General features: G+C 46.5%; 1 protein-coding gene across 1 annotated transcript; it reads right to left on the bottom strand.

Moving 5' to 3' along the window:
- Window positions 1-25: 25 nt before the first annotated feature.
- Window positions 26-10,053, bottom strand: LOC135400602 (neprilysin-2-like). Its single transcript, XM_064632436.1, has 16 exons — window positions 9,824-10,053; window positions 8,709-8,818; window positions 8,203-8,392; window positions 7,921-8,009; window positions 7,552-7,725; window positions 7,384-7,464; window positions 7,060-7,265; window positions 4,354-4,524; window positions 4,187-4,252; window positions 3,879-4,015; window positions 2,535-2,772; window positions 2,235-2,333; window positions 1,860-1,940; window positions 1,673-1,797; window positions 191-252; window positions 26-114 (listed from the first exon to the last, which is right to left on the bottom strand). The coding sequence occupies exons 3-16, from the start codon at window positions 8,322-8,324 to the stop codon at window positions 26-28; spliced, it is 1,740 nt and encodes a 579-aa protein (XP_064488506.1). The 5' UTR covers window positions 8,325-8,392; window positions 8,709-8,818; window positions 9,824-10,053.
- Between the last annotated feature and the right edge of the window lie 1,367 nt (window positions 10,054-11,420).

Genomic DNA, 11,420 nt, shown 5'->3' with positions numbered 1-11,420 from the left:
CGTCACTCATTTGAAGCAAGATGCATCAAACTGTACGCTCGTGCATTAAAGATACTTGCCTGAAGTCTCGGTTTCCAGTTTTAAATATCAGACCGAAGTAACTTGCTGGGATGACTGTAAAATTTTTATGCAATTAACGCTTCCCTTTTCACACTAATTCGCGTCTTGCGCTGTATTGCTTTTTCCTTACACATTGTGTTCTCCAGCGGGTTGTAGTTCACGTGGAAATCGAAACTGCTTGACACCGGCAGCCTAGAAGGCAAAAGCCCCTTAGAAAATGGGCTTAGAAGACATCTCTTGGCTGACCTATTAAAAGCATTTGTTTGTCCAAAGAGCACGTTCTACGGCGGCACATGTCGGTACAGAGAGCGCATTTGCGTGACCGGATTTGTGTGATTCTAATAGGATAGATTCTCCTGTGAGCCCCTCTTATTGCGCTACAACTGCGGTGTCTTTCATATGTTGCCTCCGGGGGATTTTGCGTAGTAGCTGAGTGCTAATGTTATTAAGCACCCCTTATGAGATAGACCTAACCTTTTGGAAAATGGTGGTTATCTAATACGCGCAGCGGCTTGGACGCAGAGTTCGGTGGATTCGACATGAGTTTGGCGAATAACCAAGCAGGTTGCAAGTCAGGGGGTTCTGTGTAGAATTTCGGTTGTTTTAGTCTAGTGTTGTTGTCTATTGATTGTCCATTGTATGTCATCTATTGATCTGGCCATGAACTGAATAGACTGAATCTTCGTTGAGCATCACTTGCTGGCATTTTCACTATACAGCCGAGGTGATATTCACAAGTAATGCTCCTTGAAGATTAAGGCGGCTTTCTCCATCTTTCATTTTTTATTGTGCAACGATATCATACACCATGCAATATCATGATACAGTGATGGACACAAGGTTTAAACGTGAACGGTGCAGTAACTCGTAACATAATGGTAGGAGAGGAGTGAAGCAGAAGTCTTCAGGCTGGGAGACGCCGATATTTCGAGCAGCCACTGCTCTACCGGGCACCGCCCCCATCATTGGTAGTGCATTCAGAGAGCCGGGAGATTTACATGTTAATGAACGCTAGTGCACCGTGAGCCACCTACTGTGTTGACAGAACAATCCAAACACTGACCCGGGCTAAGGTGAACAACCTTCGTCCTTGACGCGCTGGGCAGCAGAGAATGTACAGCTTGCTGCAACGTTAACTTGAACACAGATTCGCCCTGCGGAGCGGGGCGAGAGACACCCTAGCGGCGCTTAGGAGAAATAAAGGGGGAGAAGGTCTCGACTATCTCACTCGGTGTTATAGGGGTGTCCGTCGATATTGAGGCGCTCTGAACCGTATGCGAGGAACAACCCTTCAAAGCGCCTGGCTAATGATGGACACCCCCGTACCACGAGTGGGGTAGTCCAAACTCCAAACCTTCTCTCCCTTTATTTCTGCTCAGCACCGTTACCGCTAGGGTGCATCGGTGTATCTCGCTCCGATCCGCAGGGCGAAGCTGAGTTTAAGTCAACGTTGCAACGCTGACAAACAAACGCAACCTGTGGACGCACTTTCGTTAGTTAATATACAGGAACACCGAACATGGTTTTGGAGACAAGTCTCCATCTTGAATAAAGAGATGCGAAAGAAAAGCCGTCGAGCCGACGAAGGAACCTACGTAGACAACACACTCACATGTTGCGACGCTCACCGGTGACGATTTCTCTTAGCGATGCCTTCGCGCCCTGTGGTACAGTCGTCATAAATTGTGTCAAGGGCGACTCACGATGCAGTAGATGCAATATCTCTGGTGTTGTGTACTGCAAGAAGAAAGGGGACAGTGGTCATTTGCAGAGTCCAGGATGTTAGCGGGAACGCGCACCTGACAGTCTGCAGTGGATACATTATTTCCATGTCTGTACATCGACTCAGGTATGATGACTGATACAGACAAGTTCCTGATCTGCAACATTACAGATACAGCTATTGTGCGTTGATATATGAGTATCTGCTTCATTGGCAAACTAGCGTCTTACACAGATGGAACAAGATATGCAAGGGCAGTCCCATACAATTACAAAACTGAAAAAAAATACAAACCATACAACAAAAATGTGGGCCTATAGCGCTGTAGAAGTAATATTTTGCAGCAGCAAACAGGTGACAAGCGTCGCACCAAAGTCCGCCAACGGCAATGGAGTGCTCCTTACCCGTACTATATCCATGTCACCTAACACATTTCCCATAGCCATATCACCTTTCGTGCAGCTTGTTTCCGCTCCTCATGGTTCAGCCAAGACACAAGTCCAGCTTGTCTTGTCAACACGGACTTCACCAAAGAGACCCACCAGATGTGCTGCGAAAGTGACAACGAACCTATAAAATGTTGGCTAAGAAAACTGGTTCAAGCTGACAAGCCAACAAATAAAATTTAGTTCACGTTGCCCTTACAGAGTCCGCTAGCGTCAACCACGTCATTCGTTTTTCGCATATATACCGCTGTCACGTTCGACTATATATATATATGTCTGTCTCTGCCACGCACTTGAAGTCGTACCTCGTCTACAATATCAACCATGTTTTCGGAGTTGCTCAGGACTTTTGTGATAAGCGAAGGAACACCAGGAGGACACATGAGTTCGCTTCGACGAAGGCAGGCCTGGAAACGTTGAGGTACCTTGGGCAATGTGTGAAACTGACTCGCATCGATATCAGCATCCTTAATCAGGTCTTCAGGAAGAAAGGGTGCCAGGTATATCAGAGCTGAAATTCCCAAGTAATTCAGAGCTCTGTTCCTGTAAAGAACCATAATACACCTTCTCACAATCACTTCCACTGTGGCGACCTGGTTCTATAGAACAGTGGACTGTAGTACTGAACAACGAAGCCTTGTCTGTCCACCACTCGGGTGACCGATTATGTCTACAACAAAGAGAACCGTACTCAGCAGAAGTGTGGCACGTCTGGCGCTACAGGTGGACAGTTACAGGTGGACAGCCTCAGTTTCATTGGACATTCTTACTGCTCGATTGAACTGGACCTTTCACTGAACTTAATAGAGATTCATCAGAAACTGTTAGTACATCGTACGTTATCGCCTTTGTAAGGAATAGCGTTGAGGATTCTCCGCACGCACATAACAGAAGGAGAGCTTTGCGCAGTGCACAGAACCACCGACGCTATCCCTTGCGTACGCAAAGGCGATAGCGTACGATGTGCAAAAACTCTCTATTGTAACTACGACTTCAGCGTCCTTTTTGTGTGCCCGAAAGCACGACGGGGTACTTCTTGCATAGATGTAGTATGCCGCACCACATGCTCAATATTAACGATTTATAATATCCGTGATCTAAAATAGTCACGTGAGACAGGATGTTTGTGCCAGGCAGTTGTAGGCTGCATCTCCAACTATTAGCGAATTCGGGTGGTCATTTCGTGGCAACATTTTGTTTTGCCAGATCCCGCCTTTTCTCGCCAGTTTTGCCAGATCTCGCATGCTCTTGTGGCACTTTCTGAGCGGCATGAATTTGCCAGCTAGCACTTTTTCAACTCGAAGCGATCGGGCAGCGCATTGCGCAGCTATACCCGGTGTCGTCATATCCGCATCGCGAGGGTATAGCGAGGGCCCTCATTGGCTGCACGTCGGAGCTCACGTGGGTTAGCAGACGACAGAACCCGAGGACGAGCGATCGCGGTGCCCCTAGCGTGATCTAAGTGATTAAAACCTCTAGATTCCTGACACTCATGTTCGGGTGGCAACGGTCACGTGACCCAGCTCGGGCGCCGACCGAGCAGTTTCCTTGCGCTAGGCCGTGTTGCCGTGAAATGACCACCTGAATTGGCCATATGTCTATAGGACGATTAATCCGTAAGAAGGTTGCTAGGTGTTACTTGCACTCACTTTTGTTCTGAATCAGCCGACAACAACTTAATAAAGTATTCGAAGTAATCAGGATTGTCGACGACCAGGTAATCGTAGTCCAGATAAAAAGTCTTCACGCCTTGGAAAGCTGAGTTGAAGAATTTCTCCCAGGACCACTAGAACAACAGAACTGGATACATTACGAATACGTAAAGCATATTCAGCGCGATTGACTTCAGTACGGCATGTATGTAATGCTGTTTACTGCAGTACGTTTTAACACATATACCTTTATACTGTGTGGTATACAGATCAGTGCACTGAATACGTAACGTACTTCAACATACCGCTTCTGTGGTATTCATCACTTTGAGCTCCTTCAAATCTCTCTGTCCAGTTTCCTTCATTGATTCCTGCGTGACAATGGCTAAGGTCATTCGGCTCGGCCAAGCGGTGATACAAACGCTAACTCTACACTGCCTCCGAAGACACAAAGTTGCCACCATGCACTTACTGGTCCAAGCTTGTTGGCAAAATTGACTGCGTCGATTATGGCCTTCTCGGTGAACTCGCTTAATTTCGGTATGAAACTCTTTGCCGCTTCAATGGCTGCGAATATAGCTCGAGGAATATCCGTCTTTGAGGTTGCGCCTTTAGGGTTGTGCGTGATACGAATATTGTAAATCTGCAGCAGCCAAGTAAAACACATTGATGAGCTCAATGGAGTCAAGAAACTCAAAGTAGCCGCCAAAAGCCCCCTTTCAGTCTTTTACGTTCATACCATGCTATTACATTTACCATACATTAGTGCAGTGCAGTGAATCATTCTATTTAGAAGAAGACTTCCTGCGAAGTCATCATTAAAAGCGCTAAAAGGACGGACGGTGAAGACGACGATATGACACAGAGCGCTACTTTTTAGCAAAAATTATAATCACAGAAATACTGGTATTTATGCCGACATGAATTCCAGTTCTTTCTATGTTGAAAACAAGGAAGCCGTGCTACACACATGTCACCCCTTTTATCTATCAGATAAGATTCCCATATTTCCCTTTCCCTCTTTGTCCTGGAATGCGTTCTTGTATGTTTTATACTGAACTCGGCTTTGCGTATATACTCCCTTACAACACCAGGTTCGATGTTTCCAATGCGGTCTTTTGTGTTATTTTTGTGTTCGTTAAGTCGGAGACTTAAAGGAGGTAAGAACTCCTACACTGTTAAAACAGAACTTCACCACATAGCACGCTCCTAGCCAACCATCATTCTGAATAATATCATTCTGCGTCCTGATTTGTTCAAAACAGGGGTGAGGCGCCTATCTGGGACAAGATAATGTGTCCCAGGTAGGCGCCTCCCATTTTCAACAAATCAATACATAGAATGATATCATTCGGTGTGATGGTTGGCTATGAGCGTGCTATGTGGTGAACTTCTGTTTTAACAGTGCAGTGCTCCGCAGGGTGTGAAACCGATCAAGTAATTTGGTTGGTTAAGAAATACCTCCAGTCTAACTTTGTCTCGAGTCGTGGACGTTGTCATTGGTTCCGGAAGATACAGTAACTTCACGGTGACGGAAGGCGGATACCTTTTTTGTTAACTTATGCATAATTGTCACAGAAAAGGCGTACACCTCCCGTTTTCAACAAATCAGGGGAGAGACTCCCGTTTTCAACAAATCAGGGGAGAGAACGATGTCATTCGAGGTGATGGTTGGTACCGGTGAAGTTACGGCCGTTACTCTGACTACACTCTTAAAAATGAACTTCACCGCATAGAACGCTTCTAACCAACCATCATCTCGAATGATATCGTTCTCTGCCCTGATTTGTTGAAAACGGGGGAGCGGACGCCTTTTTGTGACAATTATGAACAGCATAAGTGTCACAAAAAAGGCGTTCGCCATCCGTTTTCAACAAATCAGGGCAGATAACGATATCATTCGAGATTATGGTTGGCTAGGAGCGTGCTATGCGGTGAAGTTCATTTTTAAGAGTGTAATAGAGAGTAGAGCACTGCACGGGCCCGGGCCCCCGACCCGGCCCGGGCCCGACCCGGCCCGCGGGCCGGGCTGGGCTTGTTATTGGCTGTGTGCTCCGGGCCGGGCCGAGCCCGGGCCGACAAAATACGCCACCACCGCGGGCCGGGCCGGGCCCGGGCCGACAAATATGTTCCCGAGAGTCAGGCCCGGCCGGGCCACGCAGCTAATTCCACACATTGGAGATGCATTAGTTCATATCATCATGCGCTTGCGTCATTCCTGTGCATATTTTGCAAAGACAAGCAAATGGTACTGCATTATGCATATGATTCGACCCTCTAGAACATTCTCCAAGCCACTTTACATTGCTCCTCACTCCTCACATATTTCACAATCACTTTGGCAAAGCTTGGTGAGAGGGTTAGGGACTGGGAGAAGCAGTTTGTCGACAGCATGCTCTATCTCCGCAAAATCTTGACAGTGTAACGATAACGCCCCGTGCGTTCTGGATTTAATTTGGTATCGTGCGGTTACGGTGTTAACCCGCCATCACTTGTATGTTTGTCTTCTCTCCTTATAAATTTACTTATAAATTTGTTTGATAATCGGCAGAAACGCGTACGTCGCGGCTGGAAATACTAGGCCGGGATCTACTCGACGGGTCACCGGGCCGGGCCGGGCCGGGCTCTATTTGCTTAGACGCCGGGCCGGGCCGGGCTCTAGTCACTGGGTCACCGGGCCGGGCCGGGCCGGGCCGCATAAAAATATGAAGGTCCGGGCCCGGGTCGGGCCGGGCCATTTTTCGATGCGCCCGGGCCGGGTCGGGCCCGGAAAAGTCGGCCCGTGCAGTGCTCTAATAGAGAGTGTCAGCAGACCGTTGATAATGTGGCTTCTCAGGAGCCGAACCTACCGCTCCCAATCAAAGGATAAGATTTTGAGTCATGCACGTTGCCATTGGTTCCGGTAGGTACACTCTTAAAAATGAGTTTCACCACATAGCACGCTCCCAGCCAACCATCATCCCGAATGGCATCGTTCTCGCCCCTGATATGAGGGGCGAGAACGTTGTCATACGATAACGTCGCGGTGACGTTAGCTAGATAAATTCTGGTTGATACGAAGTCGTTCTACCGCCCAGTGCTACAAAAGATTATACCTACATGCATCGATTAGTATTCTATTGCTTAGAGCCGTTGAAATAATAATTTTTCTTAAAAGTTATAATGAAGTGTAACTTACGTTCACCAACCGTGAATTCAGCGAACCATTCCTGATGTCGGGAACTATCCTTAGACCAAAGAACGCGAAGACGTAATAGTGGACGAGACGAGCAGCGGGAACGTCCGGGGTGGTACTATGGTTCGCTGTGAGAAACGGAAAGTCTTCCAGGCCTAATTCTTTCATCGCAGCCGTGAAGTCTTCGTGTCGCGTAGTCTTGCGATCTTCTACGGTTTGCAGGCATTTTTGAAGGACGAGAGTAACGAGGAGGAGGAAAGAAAGAAACATATGAGAAGCAGAAAAACGACAACTATTCATAAATGCTCACGGCAGTAGACCTCGTACCTGCACTTGTGCAGTTTTTCACGAACATCATGGTCTGGGCAATTGCGCTCTCTGTCGGATACTCGTTCTTGTCTACATTTTCTGCGCATGGTGGGAATGTTGTTGAGAAGAAGGAAGTGCGAGGGAAAGTCGACTTTTGAAATATCAAAGGGCGGTAAGTTCGCGTACCTGTTACGTATTCCATCACTTGGGAAATTAGATAGTGGACAGATTGGTATCGGTACGGTTGAGACTTAATGGGTGATGACAGGAAATCATTGGTGCAGACAAACCGGAAGAAGTCATGGCATGGGTCGATTGATGCGTCCAGCTTGCCATACGGGTGAACTCGGAATAGTGATGCTAAAGGATGCAGAACCGTTACCACATAAACACCAACTATAACTTCACCATTCACTGCATAACACGCAGCCAACCACTGGTTCATCATGGTGAAAATCTGTACAACGAGCGCTTAGGACCGGTCCAAATTCCAGCCCTGTGGCGCACGGCGTGAAATAATTTTTCTCGTTCCACACACCTTCCCGGTGCCCTTACCTTCACTCAGACACTCTTTCTTCACACATTCAGTTGGACCTTCGTGTGCGGTAGTCGTCTGAAATCTTCGCATTTTCTTGCCAGAGGTGCTGAAGGAAAAAAATATTGCTGAACGTCACGTATAACATTAACGTTTGTAAAATGCACTTCCAAAAGTGCTGCTGCTATTTTCTGTTGTTCTTTTTCTTTCCTTTCTTTTTCTCTGAACCGTGGTGTATGCGGAGCATACTTACGTCGCTACAAAAGAAAGAATTTTACGAGCTTGTTAGCAACATAAAATACCAGTAATTTCTCGCAGCCGTTATAATGTCGCTGCAAGTGCAGACTTGAAACAACAGTGAAAGCGGATCCAAAAGAAAGAATGCCCCGTCTTCGCACGAGTAGGACAAAAGATCATTTTGCATCGTGCATGCAGATGTGTCAGACAATGTGTGGTTTTACTCACAGGACCTCAATGGCCGCGCTGTGTGTTCTGAAATGCAAACCACAAGAAGGTTGCTGGTGTTAGCTCGGCGAACAGTCTTCCACCGTCTCATCACTTTCACATAATACAGTCAAACTCCTTTATAGCGAATACCTTTTTAACGAAAATACCACTACAGCAAATTTTTTTGCGGTCCCGCTGGAGCCCTATAGGTTCAATAATGGACATCCTTTTTAACGAAAATACCTTTACTGCGATTTTTTTTTGCTGTCCCCTGAGTTTCGTTATAAAGGAGTTTGACTGTATAACGAATATTTGTGTTACTTACAACGCATGTTGCGAATGTGTATTAAACATACTATACCTTTTTCACGACCCAGAAAGGTGTATGCTGCGACTGCCACGGCGGTTATCACAAGAGCCATGGACACGACAAGCAGGACGATAATTCGAATTACAGAACCTTCCGATGAACTGCGTGTAATGTAACGGAGAATAGCACGTTATTCGTGCGGAGCAGTGTCAGATTTTTAGAGAAGGGGGGGGGGCGACGTACGCCCACGGGCCCGCACCACTGCAATAGACCTCTCCCTGTTTGTAAACAAATGACGTCATAGTGTTCGACAGCACCACCAATTTGGCAGAGTTGAACTACGCTGGAAGCTAGGGGCGAACAAGGTCGCGCCCGAAAGCCACGGTCTTGAGGGGATTACGATGGTCCCTCCCAGCCCTCCCTTTCCGATTTGTTTCGGTTTGAGTCTGTCTACCAACGTCATGATGACGTTTCTCGGGTAGAGATCTATTGTCACTGTTTCTTCTGTACACGATACGCCTCTATAATCTCGCCAAAATAAATTATACAGCAATAACTTTCCTGCATTTGGAGAATATACTACCCCATAGGTGGTATAGAAGTTACCACCTAGGACAACATTAAAGTGTGTAAGAGGGTGGTAAAAGCAATTATCACATATCCAAATTGCTACAAAAAGGCGTACGCCCCCCTCGCTCACCGAATCAGAAGCGGTAACCCTATCATTCGTAGGTAGCAGGTAGAACTTTGCAGGCACCCCCCAACATATGCGACAACTATTATCGCCTAAAAGATGTCACTGCTCCACCCTTTTTTCTAAGAGTGTGCATGGGGGATCATCTTAGAGAAAACTAGGGATAAAATCTAATTTTTATACGTTTCACACGACATTCGACGCTCATCCTTGTTTCATTTTATCCGTTATTTTCTCTCCTCTCCGGTAAAATCATTTGTTCTTTGGTGTTTACTCCTGTCTGTGAAAAAAAAATAAAAGTCATAACCTCATGTACGGAACTATATTCACGAATACAAAGCACACAGCACAGAATGAGTGTAGCAGAACAAACACCAATGTGTTCTGAACCATACCGCTCTGTGAGATATATCCTTATCCCTCCTTCTATCGTACATCCTATACAGAAGCCTGATTTACAGACGTGGCTTACTTTGGCTGTCGGAATGTTTCCATTCCTCGCTTACTTCTTTGTTGTAATAACAACAAAGATGGGAGCCCCGATCGCAGGTTCGTCGGTAAAATTACTCCCAAGAAGACTGGAATTTGTCCACTGAACTTGATGCGGTTATACTTCCAGGCAACCGTGTTCATAACAACGAGCCGCGCCGAAGTTACTTCCTCCTCTTCTTCTTTTCCCTCCCAAAAGATGGTCGTTCTTCTTCTGCTTCTTCTTCTCGGGAATACCAATTCTTCTTCTATACCCTACTACTCCATTGGTGTGGCACATAGCCAAAGGGCAAAAGGACACGGATCAATGGGTGGGTGGGCGAGAGGATGAAAGGTGAGGGATGAGACTAAAGATTAAAAACGACGAGTTGACGAAATAAATGATACAACTGCATGGGAGACGGCTGATGGAGTGGTGGCATCTGTGGCACCGTCAAAAGACCAAATAGTAGATAGCAGTAAGAAGAGGGGAAATGGTTTGGAAGAGATTGATTAAAAATTTACGGCGGATTAGTGCATCAAGGGCGTAACGGAGAAAGACTTGCTCCATTATCTCATCACGCGGACAATACGGGCAACTATAGGAGACGACCGCGCATGTGGACGAAAAAGATAGAAACCAAGGGGGGAACCCGCAACAGAACGTCATGAGAAGCGTTTCAATGCGCTGAGGAGGAGAAAGTAGGATCGTAGGTGATAGAGATCTTGACGGGATAAGGACTGGTGATATGGAGATTGGCGACTCAGGAGATCAAATCGCTTGAAAATTTGATACAGGAGCCTGGGAAAAAGTGGAACAACCGCAAGGTCTGTATAGACCGTATAAGGCCGCTTTCGCAAGTGCGTTGGCCGTCTCATTTATGATGACACCCACATGTACCAATGATATGATAAGTTTGTGCACAGCCCCCCGGCCGTGCAATTTTTATCTCCTATACACCCTGCAGGGTGTCCCAGAAAACGTGTCATTGAACTATAATAAAAAAAATCTACGCCACCTAGAATCATGCGGTGAACGGCATTTGTTCTTATTATGTTTTTGCCACCTTCTGATGTGAATGCCATGTATCGTAAGTTTAATTATGTAAATATTTGCGAGCTGAACTCGGAAATTTGCCTAGTAAAGGTCACTTTTTTACCCCACCAATATGAAGAGAGTGCCGAATTCACTCAAATTCATGATAATTGACAGAGATATTCACGAGCTATCCCATCGGAAAAATAGCCGAACATGATGCTTTTCGGGGCACCGAACCATAACGCGCGATGACCTTTTGAGCGCAATCGCTCTCAGTCCGACGAAAGGAGGTTCCAAAGCCAGCCCACACTGTGATAGTAGAAAAAGTAACAGTTCCTGGAATTGAGAGAGGGAAGGCATATCCCAGCGAAAGTCGGACGCGATAAGCCATTCCTGTGTTATCTCTTTCTTGCCGGAGTGGGCTGGGTTTCCATTTTCCAACCGACTGACAACGATTGCGCTGAAAAAATTCGCCGCGCGCAATCTTGTGGGAGCTCCGTTGAGCATGATGTTCGGCTATTTTTTCCGATGGGATAGCTCCTGAATACCTCTGTCAATTAGC

The sequence above is a fragment of the Ornithodoros turicata genome, chromosome 7, assembly GCF_037126465.1.
Source record: "Ornithodoros turicata isolate Travis chromosome 7, ASM3712646v1, whole genome shotgun sequence".
Lineage (NCBI taxonomy): Eukaryota > Metazoa > Arthropoda > Arachnida > Ixodida > Argasidae > Ornithodoros > Ornithodoros turicata.
This window is presented reverse-complemented; position numbering and strand designations above follow the sequence as displayed.

Coding starts and splice junctions, on each gene's coding strand:
- LOC135400602 (XM_064632436.1), bottom strand. CDS start 8,324: ATGCAAAATGATCTTTTGTCCTACTCGTGCGAAGACGGGGCATTCTTT. Junction 2,773..3,878: donor TCGGCTGATTCAGAACAAAA/GTGAGTGCAAGT, acceptor GGTTCTTTACAG/GAACAGAGCTCTGAATTACT. Junction 115..190: donor CCCGCTGGAGAACACAATGT/GTAAGGAAAAAG, acceptor AAAATTTTACAG/TCATCCCAGCAAGTTACTTC.